This window comes from Pleurodeles waltl, chromosome 3_1 (genome assembly GCF_031143425.1).
Source record: "Pleurodeles waltl isolate 20211129_DDA chromosome 3_1, aPleWal1.hap1.20221129, whole genome shotgun sequence".
NCBI lineage: Eukaryota > Metazoa > Chordata > Amphibia > Caudata > Salamandridae > Pleurodeles > Pleurodeles waltl.
The window spans coordinates 271,957,997-271,976,848 of record NC_090440.1 but is presented as its reverse complement, the minus strand read 5'-3'; the positions used below and the strand labels follow the sequence as shown (position 1 = coordinate 271,976,848).

General features: G+C 45.0%; 1 protein-coding gene across 2 annotated transcripts in view; it reads left to right on the top strand.

The window, feature by feature from the left end:
• The window catches only part of LRRC49 (leucine rich repeat containing 49), a 447,480-nt gene that overhangs the window by 204,594 nt on the left and 224,034 nt on the right, over positions 1-18,852 (top strand). For both annotated transcript variants that reach the window (XM_069222363.1, XM_069222364.1), the window contains one exon: positions 3,957-4,040. In XM_069222363.1, the coding sequence (XP_069078464.1) occupies positions 3,957-4,040 (84 nt within the window). The remainder of the gene's footprint in view (positions 1-3,956; positions 4,041-18,852) is intronic.

Sequence of the window (18,852 nt, the reverse complement as noted above, 5' to 3'; positions counted from 1 at the left end):
GTTATGGTTCAAAATGTGAACAAACAGCTCGGACTATCAGGAGAAGGGAGGTAAGCGGCAAATCTGAGCACAAGTCTGAAATTTAGGATAAAATAAATTGGATGTTTCAGCAAAGTTTCGGGACTTTCCTAATTCAATCGCCACCATTCCAATCAATTAACAGTCTTAGGTCCCTTATCAGCAAATTAAGTTTTAAAGACATTTTTAAGATTCAGAGTGAATTAAATCCTGGAATATTTGTAAGGTTTCACAACCTGTGTTTTATAACTAGGATCTTTGTTTATAGGCTCTGGTTTTAGCTAATATGCCTGTTCAGCTTTCCACATACAGTTACCTGCAAATACTATAGGCAGTTCAAGCAGTTGAGAAAAGCAGAAGCTTCTTCTGTGGTGTGACAAAGTCCTTCAAACCAAGCAGAAATTACTTCAGTCCCTTTAATAGATTTTTTCCAACTAAATGTCTATATAAGAATTTATTTGAGCAAATCTCTGATGCGCTGTTCAGCTCAAATGTATTATACCAATGATACTTCTAAATTATATTCCAACACTTCTCTGTGGATGGGATAACCTATGACCCCATCAATCGTCAGCAGCTCTTGCTCTACAATTAGGCCTAGATTGGAATACGCTAGTGAAAGTTCAGAAGAAGAAAACATACATCTCAAAATGCTTTTTTTCTGTCCTATTCAAAGTAATAGACAATGCCAGTATATACTTCTGAGCTGCACTGCCACTGGTTGGTGATAGGTTTTGGGTGAATATAATTCAATCTACACTTCGTTGGAGTGTCTGGATGTTGGTAGCAGTCAGCCCTGCAACTGAATAGTCTAGCATAAGTCGACTAGGCAGGCCCTTCCACAAGGGGTGTATATTTTTGAGGATGAAGGGTAGGACCGGCTACTCATTTTTGTGCATTGAAGAATTCAGCATAATTTAACTAATTAATTTTAAATTTTCTTTCTTGTGATTGGTACTGTTTCTTTGAAGAATGTATTTAAAGAAGAAGTTTCTTTTAGGCCATGGTAGAGGATATTCTACTTTGCTGAGTAGTCATTAGTTTCCAGCCACAAGGAGATGGTGGCACCTAGTAAGATTTACCTTTCCTGAGTGAATGTTGTGGTCTCATAGAATGTCGGTAATTATTTCCAAATAAGGCCATATGTTGGAGAGATAGATTCTAGTAGGTTGACACTGAAGGAATGATGAAATAACATATCCCATTTGAATTTCTATTCAAATTCATAGATGGGCAAAAGGGACCATCTTATTTCAGGGAAGGCGATCCTTGTCACAGATTGAAGTTATCAGTGTTTGCCAGCATGTTGAATTTCCCTAACTGGCCTAATAAGACTAGCGGATTACCCCATACTGTTGTTAGTGTGGATTCTATTCTGTAGCAAGGGCAGAACCCTACAGACCCTTCTCCATAGCCTTATTCAAAAAGTGAGACTGTATAGTGATTAATTTGTTTATCAGGGAGTCTGTAAGGTTTTGAATGTGGGTAGCCACATGGGCCAACACTATCTATAGATGTGACACCTACTTTGATGGTAGTCTGATCATACTAAATTGCTGGTTGATAGCAGCTCATGTGTGACTATTGGGGATTTAAATTACCATCAGTCATCTTAAAGTTAAACTGCTTCCTTCACAAAAAATACTTTATTGCTGTACTGGGTGCCTTTCTCTGTGTGATCATCTCCATTTATGGAGAGGGAGCACCATGGTCTTGAAGGAAATGGGATTTGTTTTTGCAGGCATTTCAAGACTTTAGCAATGGGACTGAATTGAATTCTTGGGTTAATGGTCTTCAACATCTGTAGTACCTACCCCATGCCAGGCTGAAAATAAGAAAGGAACAAATTCAATTCTCTTCTTGATGAGGTACAAGTTAGGATCAACTATGTCTTGAAGTTAAGATATTTCCTTTCTTTTAGGAAACTCGGACATGGTGATGTAAGGATAACAATCTGACATGTTGATTAAGGATAATATCTTATCAAAAAATGGGAAAATACGGATTTAAATTTGTTACAGTCTGTTACAGGAGAGCTTTGAAATAAATGGGAACAGATCCATGGTCATTGCACCAAATACCAGTTTTGGTTACTTTTCAGCAAATTGAATCTTTTTAAAATTCTTATTTAGGAGCGCCACTAAGGTTTATTCACAAGATCTAGTTAAAATACAATTTTCAGATGTATGCAGGCTATTGGTTGTTTGTACAGGAAACATAAACAAGGTATGTGACATGGTTCAAAGATAATTTTGACAGGTAGGACAAAGATGTTAAGGTAACTATTTCATACAGAATATAGGTAGATATTTCTCAGTTTACTTTCAAATCATTTGAGGAGCTAGCTTTAGTTATATATATCTCCATTACAAAAATATGTTTTACTGTATTCTGAAGGTTCTAAATGTGTATTATTCTGTAATTTCATCAATTTCTTTAAATGCTGAAGTGAAACAATTTGGTATTTGTGGCACATTCTTGGGGGGCTGCCCTAAATTTATATTTCATTGGAATGAAGTCTGTAAATGAATAAGCTCTGAGATTGATTGTTATTTTAATTTAGCTCCATGCATAATACTATTGGGTTTCAATCTGAACAGATTAGACACTCAATATTTATTGCTATGTTAATTACACATTTATTGATTATGCAGCCATGAAAATCTATGCAAGAACCACAAGTATACCACCAGATACAGTCTAGATGGAATGAAAGAAAGCAATATGAGTCAATGATAAACACTGTTCAAGGTGAAGTTCACCTATAGTTCGTTAGGAGAAATTTGAGAGACACCATTGGAGAGTAGGAGGGGGCAAGGTGGGTTTAACCCAAGGGTCTTTCAAAGAGAAAAGCATTGAGATCTTTTTTTGAAGGTGGCATGATATGTCATGATAATGTGGTCATGGGGAGGAGCGTTAAAGGGAGTCCCAAATTCTTGTGGTGGTTTCGGAGAAGGATTGACCAATTTGACAACATTTTTTGCTAGGCATCTTTGCCCTGTTTCTCTTGGGGAGCCAGGACACTGCAAGCATGAGCACGGGTTTCTTAGATGTGATGCCTCAAGTGGACTGCTTTATGCCAAGTCACTAATGTAGAAAGAAGAAAGAAACGAAGAAACAAAGAAAATGTACACATCTGTGAAATGTCGACATTTCTCTCAACCAGTGTTGAAGAGGGCTAATCCAACAGCAAGAAGAGGTTTAAGGCAGTCTGACCCTAAGCTCTTTTCTGTGTAGGGATGTTGACATGAGATCTGATGGACTACTAAAAGTGCTCTTTAGCTAGCCCAAAATACACGTTTACAGATACAGTAGTCAATTTAAAACTTCATATTAGGCATGCAAATGTATTTTTTACTCTTTGCCTCGGGAGCTACAAAGAGTGAAGTCATTTTAAATGAAATATGAAAGTCTTCACTCACTAATAGCAAAAAGATGATTATGGCGTCAATTGTTGGCAAATGATAGACTGATCTGCATCAGCTAAGTCAATCAGGAAATTCAGAAAAGAGTCATCATATAAAATCTTCATTTTCTTTCTCAGTTGCAAATCAATTACAGGAACTGGCTAGGTTTTCTGAGTTCACTTTTACCCCCTCTGGACCTCCAAGGACTTTAAAGTAATTAGATATGTCAGACTGATGTTAGAGCCCTTCCGCATTGTGGTTGAGGATTTCCTAAAGATAACCCTTTCCGACTTTGCTTAATAAAAAAAATACAGACTAACCACAATTTACTGTAAACTTGCATCATGTCTTTTTCTCCTGGCTTCTGTTCAAGGAATGCTTAACGTCAGACCAGAGGATCCCCTGAGGATGGCCATAAATCATTTAAGAGCTTTTAATTGATTCTTTACATGAACTGCAGACTAGACTATGCCCTAGACGTATTGATTTTTTTAAATTCGTTACATTATTTCATTTACAAAACTTTTCTAGGAAGAAGAAAGGCGCACAGCATCAGTCCTGGCAAGAAAAGAGGAAGAGAAGAAGCGGGAAAGTCATAAGTTGGCATTAATGAAGGTATTTCCTACATTCTCTTTTTGTGCACTTTAAACTAACTCAACTTTGTACCAAATTCTAATGGCAGTGACTTTGTCCAAAAGGAATGGGAAACTACTTGTACTTCCCATAGCTTTAAAAATAGACTGACAAGAACCTTCTGTGAAATTACATGCCAGTGTTTTAAATTAGCAATGTTGATAAATTATTGGCCAAACATCTTGAACAGACTTGAAGAAAATTATATTAAAAAGAACCCACGTAATTGTAAAATTCATATATTGTCTGTTTACTGATTCTTTTGCAATTAAGTCTGTATATCATTGCTTAATCAAGTCTTCCAAACTACAGTGATTAGGTAGAAACGATTGTCCTTCAATTCTCATCTAAATCATATCACACAAAGCTACCTCTCACACTCCTTCTAAGGAGCTCTTTCCACTTTTACTTGGTACATAATATTGAATGCAGTCTACCTTACCATGCAATGGGTATAAACAGTTAACATATATCTCTTTATTATAGATTGTCTTAACCCTTTAGCTGCTGAGGATATCCTCCAGCATCCTCTCAGCGGGCCATTTTTGATGTTTGGGAACTTTCCACTTATAGCTTTTTGTTTTTAGAAATATCTGGGTTCATTAGGTTTCCCTGTATAGCGACTGATCCCAGGCCCAAATACTGCAGTTAACCACATCGCCACAATGGGTCAATTTTCAAGGCAAAAAGATGATGCCTCCATCTTGCCTGCAGAGATCCTTGTATGGAGTACTAGATAACTAATAAAAAAGGTACCATCTTGGTGTGTAAGCACGTAAAGGACACTGGCCACTAACCAGTAAACGGTGACCGGAAGCAGTACTTAGTCCAAGCCCTACGACATGGCATGGCTAGGCAAGCAGAGGTGGAAGCAGCAAAGTGACAACGAACTGTCCAATCAAAAGCATGTAAATTAGAGCAACATTGGAATGAACCAATAGTAAATTCAGGTAAGTATTGGGCGAGTTGTAAGCGCCTTCTAAGATTTTCTTGTTTGAATTCAAGAGATTGTGCAAGTGCTGTGAAAACGAAACTTAAAAACAGACTAAACAGGCTACACTTTACGAAGGCAATTATAAAAAGTGGTGCATGTATCAAAAGCAATGAACTTAAGATAAGTGTAGTCAGTGAAACCACAAATTATATCTGGATTAGGATCATATGCAAGTTTAATAATTTTCAGTGTATTACAGTCATAATATTTACATGCATACACACCAGCATGAGCTCAATGAGGCTGCTGCTGGTTTCACCAAATACTTTTCAGGAGGTGCTCTCTCAGTGTCAAAACAGCTCTCAGTTTCACATCCTTGCAGTTTGTGCACTGTATTGTCAGTTGCACTTGTGAATGGAAGGTGCACACTGAACACGAGAGACAGAAATACAGCCACTTTATTCTTTATGTCACAGCCTATATGCCTACTATTATACTTGCTGCGGGCTCGTGGAGGATGTCTATTAATAGGGCGCGGTACTCAACAGGTTAGAAAGATTTATTGTGTCTTAAGATGGAATTCATACACAGGAGGAGAGAAGCAGCCGGCAACCACTAACACCATCTCCAACTGACCTCAACAAAATTGCAAAACATTTTTCACTAAATAAAAAAATACAAAAATTATTACATTGAAAACATTAGAGTAAAACAACATACCAATGAAATATTCACATAAGGACACAAGCAATTGACTGATTGTTAGAAATTGGCTTTTTGGTTGGCAGTCAGGTTACCCTCTGTCCAAGCAAGAACCCTCACTCTAGTCAGGGTAAGTCACACACAATCCAAATTATCCTGTGCCCACCCTCTGGTAGCTTGGCACGAGCAGTCAGGCTTAAATTAGAAGGCAATGTGTAAAGTATTTGTGCAATAAATCATACAATAACACCATATGGCACCACAAAAATACACCACACAGTGTTTAGAAAAATATAGAATATTTATCTGGATATTTGTAGATCAACACAATAAAAGATGCGGTAAGAATTTGTAGAAATATCACTGAAAAGTGATATAAAGTGTCTTATAAAAAAAAAGGGGAGCTTTAGGCTTGGCAAGTACTTTTAAATGCCAAGTCGAAGTGGCAGTGAAACTGCACACACAGGCTTTGCCATGGCAGGCCTGGGACAAGGTAAGGGAGCTACTTGAGTCGGTGGCACAACCAGTGCTGCAGGCCCACTAGTAGCATTTAATCTACAGGCGCTAGGCACATACAGTGCACATTACTAGGGACTTATAAGTATATTAAATAGTCCAATTGGGTATGATCCAAAGTTACCATGTTTAAAAGAGAGAGAGCATATGCACTTTAGCACTGGTTAGCAGTGGTAAAGTGCGCAGAGTCTAAAAGCCAGCAAAAACAGAGTCCAAAAAGTGGAGGGAGGCAGGCAAAAAGTTAGGGGTGACCACCCTAAGGCATGTCAGGTCTAACATGTGTCCCCCCCAGCTGAAAGTGGGGAGAGCTACCCGACCTCCTGGGAGCTCTCATCGCTAACGCGGAAGTATCTGGAGAGACCATCAGCATTGGCGTGGTCAACCCCTGGGCGATGCTCCACCGTAAAGTCCATCCCCTGTAGGGAAATGGACCACCTCAAGAGTTTTGGATTCTCACCCCTCATCTGCATGAGCCATCTGAGGGGCCTGTGGTCTGTCTGAACCCGGAAGTGAGTCCCAAACAGGTAGGGTCTTAGCTTCTTCAATGCCCAGACCACAGCAAATGCTTCTCTCTCAATAGCACTCCACCTTTGTTCCCGTGGTAATAGTCTTCTGCTAATAAAGACTACTGGTTGGTCTGAGCCCTCGTCATTTAGCTGTGCTAGAACAGCCCCTATGCCATGCTCTGAAGCGCCTGTCTGCACAATAAATTCCTGGAAGTAGTCAGGGGCCTTGAGCACGGGGCCGTGCACATGGCTTCCTTCAGAGAATCAAAGGCTTTCTGACAAGGCTCTGTCCAATTCACCAACCTAGGTTGTTTCTTGGAAGTGAGTTCTGTCAAGGGGGACACAATGGTACCATAGCCCTTGACGAATCTGCGGTAGTATCCAGTGAGGCCCAAAAAGGCTCTCACCTCAGTCTGTGTTCTAGGTGGTTGCCAGGCCTTGATAGTTTCAATTTTGGCCTGGAGTGGCTGCACCTTGCCACCACCTACTAGATGTCCCAAGTACACCACGGAACCCTGCCCAATCTGGCACTTACTAGCCTTGATAGTCAGGCCTGCCTGTTGCAGAGCCTGAAGCACCTCCTTGAGGTGGAGCAGGTGTTCCTCCCAGCTGGAACTGTAGACAGCTATGTCGTCCAGATAAGCTGCACAGTAGGCATCTTTACCAGCTAGGACCCCGTTAACCAATCGTTGGAAGGTAGCTGGGCATTTTTCAGTCCAAATGGCATCACCCGGAATTGGTAATGGCCATCAGGGGTGGAAAATGCTGATCTTACTTTAGCCCCCTCAGTCAGGCCGATCTGCCAGTACCCTGAAGTAAGATCAAACGTACTCAGGAACTTGGCAGCACAGAGTCTGTCAACGAGCTCATCAGCTCGGGGATGGGGTGAGCATCAGTCCGGGTGACTGAGTTGAGACCCCGGTAGTCCACACAGAACCGGAGTTCTGGCTTCGCACCTGGGGCAGTAGCCTTAGGAACCAATACCACCGGGCTGGCCCAGGGCTACTGGATTTCTCAATAACCCCTAAAGTCAACATCTTGGAGACCTCCTCCTTGATGCTGGACTTCACCTTATCCGACAACCTGTAAATTTTGTTCTTCACAGGGGGACTGTCACCTGTGTCAATGTCATGAACACAGTGGTGGGTCAGTCCAGGAGTAAGGGGGAACAGGGGGGAGAACTGCTCTAATAGCTCATAGCAGTCTCCTCTCTGGGTTAGAGTCAGGGAGTCAGAGAGAATGACACCCCCCACTGACCCATCCCCTTCTTTGACAGAGAGGAGGTCGGGAAGAGGTTCACTCTCCTCTTCTATGCCCTCATCTGTGACCAGGAGCATACTGACCTCAGACCTCTCAAAGAGAGGTTTGAGCCTCTGTGATGGAGGACCCTTAGGGGGTGCCTAGGGGTCTTGAGGTCCACTAGGTAAGTGGCCTCCCCTTTACGCTCCTTGATCTCAAAGGGGCCAGTCCAGCGGTCATGGAGAGCCCTGGGCTCTACTGGCTCCATCACCCAAACTTTGTCTCGAGGTGAGAACTCAACCAGAGTGGTCTTCCGGTCATACAACTCCTTCATCACCTCTTGACTGGCCTCGAGGTTACTCTGGGCCTCCTTCCAGAAGCGTTGGGTTTGGTTGCGGAGGGCCAGCATGTAGCGGACCATATCCTGGGGAGGTGACTTGGGAGCTTTCTCCCAGCCCTCCTTCACAATGCTTAGGGGTCCCCTGACAGGGTGACCATAGAGAAGCTCAAAGGGGCTGAACCCCACCCCTTTCTGGGGCACCTCTCTGTAAGCAAACAACAGGCAGGGTAAGAGGACATCCCACTTACGCCTCATGGCCTCAGTCAGGCCACTAATCATGCCTTTCAGGGTCTTGTTGAATCTCTCAACAAGCCCATTGGATTGAGGATGGTAAGGGGTGGTAAACCGGTAGGTCACCCCACACTCATCCCACATGAACTTCATGTATGCAGAAATGAAGTTTGTGCCCCTGTCAGACACAACCTCCTTAGGGAATCCCACACGGATAAATATTCCCAACAGGGCTCTGATTACCACCGGTGCAGTCACTGTTCTCAGAGGGATTGCCTCTGGATAGCGGGTGGCATGGTCCACCAAAACCAGGATAAACCTGTTGCCCAAGACAGTTTTGGGGTCCAAGGGACCTACAATGCGATGCCCACCCTTTCAAAGGGGGTGCCAACGACTGGGAGTGGGAGCAGGGGAGCCTTAAGCCGTTTCCCTGTCTTCCCACTAGCCTGGCAGGTGGGGCAAGCTTTGCAGAAGTTATCTGAGGCTGTCCTCATTCTGGGCCAATTGAAGTGGGTGTCAAGCCTGTTAAAGGTCTTGTCTTGGCCCAGGTGTCCTGCCAGGGGGATGTCGTGAGCCAGACCCAGTAGGAAGTTCCGGTAACACTGGGGGACCACCAGCACACGGGCTGTCCCAGGACCTGGAACCTTACGCTCACTGTAAAGGAGATCATTCTCCCAGTAAATATGGTGAGTGCCAGAGACGTCACCTGCTGCTTGGGCTGTGGCCTGTTGCCTCAGACCCTCAAGGGCAGGGCATTCCTTCTGCGCCTTGCAGAATTCTGCTCTGGTTGGCCCCCCCCTCTACTTGCCAGCCAGCAAGTTCAGGTAGGTTACACAGGTCAGCTCTGTCCTCCCCGGTGGGCTCAGGGGCCTCGTCCACCACCATGGAAACATTTGAGGCGGGTTTCCCGCGCCTCTTGCCCTTCCTCTTTGCAGTTGTCTGGGCAATTTTTCCAGGTTCCAGACGCCCTTGACTCCCTTCCCGGGCAGCCATGAACCGTGTGGTCATGCAGACCCACTCCGGTAACCCTAACGTCTCCAGTTGGGATCTGAGCTCTACTTCTTTCCAAGCAGTATGCTCAAGATCATTGCCTAACAGGCAATCTACAGGCATGGCTGGACTCACAGCTACTTTCAGAGTACCAGAGACCCCCCCACTCAAAGGGAACCAGAGCCACCGGTAGGTGACTCTCACGATTGGCAGCGACTATGACCTGGTGGAATGTATTAAGGACTATCTGCTCTGATGACACCAGTTGACTCTTGATAGTAGTCATACTGGCTCCTGGGTCACGCAGAGCCTCCACCTTTTGCCCATCAATGGTGACCCACTGCCTGTACTTGGAAGTATTTTGGGGCATGTGGGCTTTGAGTACCATTTCTCTTTCTCCCAGGGACACTAGGGAAACCTCTGCCTGCTCCCCAAAGCTATCTGGGTCCATCTTCCCCCCCAAGCGCTACACTAGTCAACCCAGGTGTCTGCCCAGTAGTAGACGGTGCCCTCTTGGAGCACTGGGGGTTGCCTTTATAGTGACCATACTGGTAGCACTCTAAGCATTTGGGGTTGGATCTCCCTGATTTATCATAAGTCCCTGGCTTTTTCCCAAATCTGGAAAAGGAATGTTTGCCACTCCCTCCCTGGGACTTCTTTTGGGGGCCTTTTGAGAGTTCCTTATCTGTAAGTTTATCTCCCTCCTCTTTCTTCTGTTGGGAACCCTGACCACCTTTGTGGGTGTCCCCCCCCCAGGTACCTTTTTGGACACTCTGGTGCTAACCCAGTGTCACGGTTTCGGGCGGGTCTGATCAGGACTTTGGTTGGGACACCCCTTGAGGTCACCGAATATCCTAAAGAGGTAGTACACTGGGGCAGAGGAGCAGCTAAAGGCATACACAGAAAGGACAGCTATGGACAGGCACAGGAAACAGGAAAGTAAAAGCAGAGCAACCCTTGTGTGAACAAACAGGAAACGGATTACTAATGGACAAACACGCTGGGGTTGTACACAGAGTAAGGCGCAGAACCTCCCACAGTGACACGGAATCTCAATGCCTCTGTGCAGTTTGCTCTTACAGATAGTCACCCTGCCAGCCCCATAGAAAGGAGGCAGCAGAAGTGATTCTGTCTCTGGACCCTACAGCACAAACAAGGATAGTACTTACATACACAGGACACGCTCTTGTGGGTCCAGCTGGAAACACAGTGGCGATTCCTGGGAAAACAGCAATAGCACACTGTCACTGTTGGGCACGAAAGACAACGTATAACACCAGACAAGGATGGGGGCTGGAATTGCCTCCTGGAAACCAGGATCCAACCCCAGTACAAAGGAGGACACTTATACACTGGTGAAGACTGATAGAACACTTACCAGACATAAAGAACCAAGAAGAAACAGAAACAGAAGGGAACAAACAGAGGCAGAGGCAAGAACTAGGAACAGGCTCAGACTGAAGCAAAGGCGGGACTAGGACTTGAAAACAGGGCGCAAACTTTTGGCTGGGACAAACAGAGACAGGACTGGGAAACTGAGAACAGGCTCTGGCTGGAACAGGCAAGGACAGGACTGGAATACAGGGAGTAGGAAATGAGCAGTAAACAGGACTGGGAAACAGAGAGAAGGTTCAGGCTGAAACAAGGCAGGAGCAGGGCAGAGAAACGTGGGGCAGGCTTTGGAAGAAACAAACAGATACAAGGCTAAGAGATAGGGAGCAGACTCTGGCTGGAACAATCAGGAGCAGGGCAGAGAAACAGGAAACAGGATCAGGCTGGAACAGAACAGGAACAAAACTGGAACACCATCCGACAAGGGGTCTGTAACACAAAGGAATTGAAGTCCGATGCACGACGGGGAGCCTGAGGAAATGGCTGCTTATAAGCAGTTCCAAGCTGGGCTGCACAGGAGAGGTTTCAGGTGTGTGTGGTTTCAGATACTTGCAAGTCCTGGAGGAGAGGATCCAGTGAAAAGGAGCAACTGGACTTCTCCCATAGAAGACAATGGGAAACAGAATCCGGGTTTTCCTGACTACCAAGCTGTGCATTATGGGATTTGCAGTCCCAAGAAACAAATGTAGTACTATACAAGTGTACCATGGTGAAAAGTGAAACAAACAGGAGTCAGCAAGGGACTCTAGATAGGTGTTCAAGGTGATTCCCAGGCTTCTGACAGTCCCCTTACAGCGCCCCCTGGAAGTGGGACGACCGAGTCGTAACACCCAGAGGTCCGCCTCCTCAGCAAGCTTCCTGGGATCAGTCAGCTTACTATCTACCAAGGGCTGGCGCAACTCTGTAAAAGTAGTATTGAGCATATGCTCTCTCAGAATCAAGTCATATAACCCTTTATAATCATCTACTTTGTTGCCCCGCACCCATCCATTCAGTGCCTTACTGGAAAAGTCAAATAAATCTACCCATGTTTGTGTGGTTTGTTTGGTGCTGTCCCTGAACCTCTGACGGTATCCCTCAGGAGTCAGCCCAAACTTGGCAAGTAAAGTGGCTTTCTGAAGTGGGTATGTGTTTTGATCAGGTTGATCCAATGTGAGAAGTGTGTCCCTCCCCAATGGCGGTACATAACCCCACATAGCTGTACCCCATTGTCCTTCAGGAACCTCATGAGCCCTTAGTGCAACTTCATAAGCAGCTAACCATTTATCTATGTCATCTCCCACCACAAAACTGGGCATCACATTTTTGGGTATACAAACCTTCTTTTCTCCAGCAGGTCCTGTCTGTATGCTGCCACCATTACTGCTGGATTCAGACTGTCTCGCCTTGATCTCCAGCTCCTTGAGACTCAGTTCATGAGCCAACAATAGTTTCTTTTCAGCCAAATCTCTTTCAGCTTCCACCTGTTTGGCTGCTCTTTCAGTCTCAGCTTGTTTGGCTTCTCTCTCTGCCCTTTTTTCCTCCTGTTGGGCCTCAATTTTCAGTTTTGCCATTTGCAATTGGAACTCCCTTTCTTCTCTCCTTTCCTCTGCGGTCAGGCTTTGCTCAGAGACACTGCTCCCTGGTCTGGAAGGGGGCACAATTGCAGTGGTAACATTACCCACTGATGGCAATAGATCCTCTGAGAGGCCATTTTCTGGCTCCTCTTCCTCATCATCTTCCTCTAAATGGGCTTCTGCCCAGGCCCTCAGCACCACTTGAAAGTCCTCCTTTTTGGAGGCCCCTTGGGTGGGTACTCTCATCACCCTGCAGAACCCTTTTAGCTGTTTGACAGTATATGTCTCCAACAGGGCTAGGTCCAAATCTCCTACTTAAGACCCAGCCAGAGACATGTTGAGTGAGGATTTAGTTTTTGAAAATTGTCAGGAAAAACGAATGTGCAAAAAGAGATCAAACTCAAGTTGACCTTCAACTGTGGGTAGGTAGTGAAATACTTAGCTACTGTATGTCACTGGACAAACACAATTCCTATCCTCACCGCTGATCACCAATGTTAGAAATGGGGTTTTTGGTTGGCAGTCAGGTTACCCTCTGTCCAAGCAAGAACCCTCACTCTAGTCAGGGTAAGGCACACAATATCCAAATTATCCTGTGCCCACCCTCTGGTAGCTTGGCACGAGCAGTCAGGCTTAACTTAGAAGGCAATGTGTAAAGTATTTGTGCAATAAATCATACAATAACACCATATAGCACCACAAAAATACACCACACAGTGTTTAGAAAAATATAGAATATTTATCTGGATATTTGTAGATCAACACAATAAAAGATGCAATAAGAATTTGTAGAAATATCACTGAAAAGTGATATAAAGTGTCTTAAGTCTTTGAAAAGCAAACAAAGTCTCTTTCAAGCACAAAGGACCTGGTTTGGAGTGGCAAATCTCCGCAGAGTGCCACAGAGGAGGAGATGCGTGGAAAAATGGTGTGTGCGTCGGTTTCGCCCCTTCACACACGGACTTGCGCTGTTATTTTTCACGCGGGGAGACGTGCGTCGTTCTGCAGGAAGAAAAAGGGTGTGTGCGTCGGTTTCGCCCCTTCACACACGGACTTGCGTCGCTATTTTTCACTCGGGGAAGACGTGCGTCGTTTTCCAGCACGCGGGCCGACTCCTATGGTTCGCGAGATTACCAGATGTCCCAGGGTCTGTGCGTGGATTCCTCGGCTTGTTATCCGGCTGCGTGTCGTTCCGGGAGGCTGTGCGTGGAATTTTCTTTCTCACTGCAGGCGTTGCGTGGATTTCCTCTCTGGAAGTCGGGCGGCGTTGTCCCTGCGAGGCCGTGCGTCGAAGTTCCGGTCGCACCGTATGCGTCGCGTTGAGCGGCGTCTTTCTGGATCGGCGTGCGCCGATTTTCTCACCACGGAGCAAGCTGTGCGTCGAATTTTTCAGCACACGAGGAGTCCAAATGAAAAAGAGAAGTATTTGTGGTCCGGAGACTTCAGGAAACAGGAGGCAAGCTCTATCCAAGCCCTTGGAGAGCACTTTTGCAGCCAGACAAGAGTTCAGCAAGGCAGCAGGCCAACAGCAAGGCAGCAGTCCTTTGTAGAAAGCAGACAGGTGAGTCCTTTGAGCAGCCAGGAAGTTCTTCTTGGCAGGATGCAGGTTCTGGTTCAGGTTTCTTCTCCAGCAAGTGTCTGAGGTGGTAGGGCAGAGGCCCTGTTTTATACCCAAATGTGCCTTTGAAGTGGGGAAGACTTCAAAGAGTGGTTTAGAAGTGCACCAGGTCCCCTTTCAGTTCAATCCTGTCTGCCAGGGTCCCAGTAGGGGGCGTGGCAGTCCTTTGTGTCAGAGCAGGTCCTCCACCCTCCCAGCCCAGGAAGACCCATTCAAAATGCAGATGTATGCAAGTGAGGCTGAGTACCCTGTGTTTGGGGTGTGTCTGAGTGAATGCACAAGGAGCTGTCAACTAAACCTAGCCAGATGTGGATTGTAAGGCACAGAAAGATTTAAGTGCAGAGAAATGCTCACTTTCTAAAAGTGGCATTTCTAAAATAGTAATATTAAATCCAACTTCACCAGTCAGCAGGATTTTGTATAACCATTCTGGCCATACTAAATATGACCTTCCTACTCCCTTCAGATCAGCAGCTGCCACTTCATCAATGTATGAGGGCAGCCCCAATGTTAGCCTATGAAGGGAGCAGGCCTCACAGTAGTGTAAAAACGAATTTAGGAGTTTTACACTACCAGGACATGTAAACTACACAGGTACATGTCTTGCCTTTTACCCAGACAGCACCCTGCTCTACGGGTTACCTAGGGCACACATTAGAGGTGACTTATGTGTAGAAAAAGGGGAGCTTTAGGCTTGCAAGTACTTTTAAATGCCAAGTCGAAGTGGCAGTGAAACTGCATACACAGGCCTTGCCATGGCAGGCCTGGGACAAGGTAAAGGGGCTACTTGAGTGGGTGGCACAACCAGTGCTGCAGGCCCACTAGTAGCATTTAATCTACAGGCCCTAGGCACATACAGTGCACATTACTAGGGACTTATAAGTATATTAAATAGTCCAATTGGGTATGATCCAAAGTTACCATGTTTAAAAGGGAGAGAGGATATACACTTTAGCACTGGTTAGCAGTGGTAAAGTGCGCAGAGTCTAAAAGCCAGCAAAAACAGTCCAAAAAGTGGAGGGAGGCAGGCAAAAAGTTAGGGGTGACCACCCTAAGGCATGTCAGGTCTAACACTGATGCACTTCCTTATAAGAGAAAAGTGAGAAATAAGAAATAAAAATACATTTTCACAGGTTGCCAATATGCACGCTTGACATTTCAGCGGTGCTATACCCGTCGGACATTTCAGCAGCGCCATTTCAGTTTGGTCAGCTTTCCTGATATTTTTTGTGGGCACCATTTTGCTTTGGGTTTTCAGCATCTTTCGCTTTGCATTTGACTTTGCAGCAGTGCCTTATCAAGTCTTCATACTCAACTATTGCCATTTTTGGGCTGTTAGCTATTTTCACATTTTTGAGTTTCAAGCATATATCTGATTTCAGTTTTTGCTCTTAAGTAAGCATGCAGCAATCCACTGTTCCACCATCTTCTTTTTCACCTGATCCTGCTGCACCTCAATCTGACTGGGAACAATGGAAGGCAGAATCTGAGGCATATCTAGATGCCTTAGAAGGAGAGTCTATGAAATTACCATTTTGTAGCATTGTATGTGTTGCTAAGGCTGGAAAATATTAAACCATACTCCAAAAGAGTTGTAACTTTGCGATGGTGATGGTGATGGAGAGGATAAAGGTGGAAGCATTGATGAGTATACTTCTGCCATCAACTCTTTAAATGCAAGGTTTAAGGCACAGAAAAATGTTACTATTGAGAGGCATACATTTTACAAGAGAGTTCAAATGTCTAGAGAATCTGTAGCAAGTTTGCAAACTTTGCCTCATGAACAGGAAACCTCAGATGAGTCCAAGGCTGCAGAAGCCCACGATACTCCCACACATGTGGAATTGATTGTCCTATTGTGCTCCCCCTCGCCACTAAAAGGTTGCAGTGGTCAAAAGGTAAGAGAGATTTATTGCATCTTAAGATAGAAGGCATACAACAGCATGAGAGAAGCAACTGGCAACTGCTAACACTAGCACCAACTGATGCCTCTACCCGTTCCACAATCCATTCCCTTGGAAATACCCCAACATTCCACATTACATGAAGCCCAACATGTATCATTGTCTTCCATCAGCTCAGCCAAACCGGATGCTGCTTTCATGTCGCTTGCATTAGTGAACAGTATGACAGCAGCAGCCTGATTGATTGGAACCGGCAGACACAGTGCTCCAGCAGAGACTAGTAGGCTGCGTTTGTGCTCTCCCTGACTTACTGACACAGCGCAGGTTTTGAAAAGCTGAAGTATGCATGTTGGGTTGGCTGTGGCAAACAAAACAGTCAGACTGACATGCACACTACATTTCACTGTGACGGACAGGATTGCTGCTGGTCATCATGCATGGACTAACCCACATCTACACCATCTGGCATGGTGGCCCTCATTGAATTCAGTTGAAAATAGTGGGCGTAAGGAAACACTACAGTAAAAAAAAAAAATGTATGTGGTGGCTTGCATCACATATAGAGGAGCAACACTTTTGCACCCTGGCTGCATTGAATAAAGTGAATTAATTTAACCCAGTATTTGTCTTAGTGCTTTTATTTCAGACAGCACAGCTATAGACAGAGGCAAACCTTGCTCACTGTTTCCGAGTTGTGCTGTCTTTGATAGCTCATCTTGATGGTGGCAGTGCTATGTTTATTGGCTTCATCATATACCCTCTACTTTCTTCAAAGGAGCTGTTGTGTTCTCCTGTACACCTTGTTGTGGTTGCGAAGAACATTTAAGCACATTTCCTGATCTTGAGGTCTCCTTCCTCACACCCAGGCAAACCATGCATTTAGATCAAAATTGGAGCACTATTTGTAAGCCACTTATGCTACAGCAACCCAAAATCTGACAGCTAAGCATACAGTTGTGGATTGCTTGTGACTTCATACTTGGCTTTTACAGAAGTATGGCACAGATTGATGTTCCACATGCAATACAATTCCACCCATTTTAGAGTGCATTAAAGTATGTGTGTTCTAAATCAACTCTTTATCGGCACCTGACTCTTGTGTATATATTCCCTTGGAACTGATTTGATTATTCTGCAGCAAGGCCTGGCCCTGTACATTTTAGTATGTTAAAATAGGCTTTATTGTGTCCTACATGCTGCCAGGCCTTCCTTTCGGATTGTGTTTATTTATTTATTTTTGGAATTGTGCACTTTCTGATATTATGTTTTTTTCTAAGCATACTTGACTTAGCATACAAACTTAGGGGGTATTGTCAGCAATCTTGATTGTTACTGTTCCTGTGTAACATCTCATTATTAGTAAAATTAAGAGTTTGGATTTTTTATCTTGAGGTCCTGATGTACAAAACTTGTTTGTGGTTGGAAAGTATACTATTTTCAAAATAATAGGTTTTACGACCACGAAACATCTTAGTGCAATGAACGAAAGTCATTTCGCATTTACAGGGTGAAAAAACTTTTTAGACTTGCAAAAGTACTTTTGTGGCCCATTACGAACCACAAAGAGGAGTACATTTTCATTTGAGAGTCTCACTGGAATGGATCAGTGGTGTATGACTGTGGTTGCTGTCAAGAGGCACAGGCAGCGTTAAAAATGTCCCCATTGAAAGAATTCTGGAGGAATGCAAATGTAGTGATGGGGGTCCGCTGTCCAGTGCAGGAACCCTTCCCTGTGTTGCAAAATGCCTCTGTTGCATTAGTATTCATGATGGAGCAAGTACTGCAGCCTCCTGCAGATATCTATTTTGCAATGTGACTAATCAGTAGATGATTCACATTGGAATATATTTGGCCAATCTGATAGAGACTTCTAGTTGCAGATTCCTTACCTTGCCTGACAAAGGGTCCAGGACCCCACTCCGCCCTGTTTGTTGCAGTACCACATGGCGGTAGTGTTTTCTGTGAACACTTAGACTACTTTCCCTTTGAGCCTGATCGTCCGGAGCTCCAGAAGATTGATATGGAGCCCAGACTCCTCCAGAGACCAGAGGCCTCTGATCCCCACCTCTCCCATAAGGCCGCCTCATGCCAGAAGTGACGCGTCCGTCTCTATGGATAGATCTGGTTGGGGAAGAGAGAGGGATCTGCCATTGACCCCATGCCAAATCGAAATCCACCACTGCAGGTCTTTGCAGTCTCCTCCAAGATCTTGACCATGTCAGAGAGATTTCCCTGATGCTGCGCCCACTGGAACTTCAAGTCCCACTGCATATGCCATCTGGCATGTGTCACTAGCAGGATGCAGGATGCAGGAGGCCATGAGGCCCAGCAGCCTCAGAGTGAGTATCACCGAAACCCAAGATAGAGGCTGAAAGATCGGTATCATAGCCTGAATATCCTGGACTTGCTTTTCAGGAGGATAGGCCCAAAACTGCACTCTATCCAGAACAGCTCTGATGAAAGGGAGCGCATGAGAGGGAGTCAGGTGTGACTTCGGCACGTTTATAGTAAACCCCAGCGTCTGCAGGAGGTCCGCCGTAGTCTGAAGGTGGGAGGCAACTTTCTGGGGCGAGTCTGCCTTTCACAGCCGAGGTAGGGGAAGACGGAAACCCCCAATCTGCGCAGATGAGCTGCAACCACTGCATCACTTTTGTGAACACCCGAGAGGCGGTGGTAAGGCCGAAGAGGAGCATGGTAAATTGAAAGTGCTCGTGACCTACCATGAATCGTAAGTAACGTCTGTGGAAAAGTAGGATGGGAACATGGAAATAAGCGTCCTGCAGGTCCAACATATCCATCCAGTCTCCTGGGCCCAAGGCAGACAGGACCTGAGCCGGATGAGCATTTTTTATTTCACCATATTGCG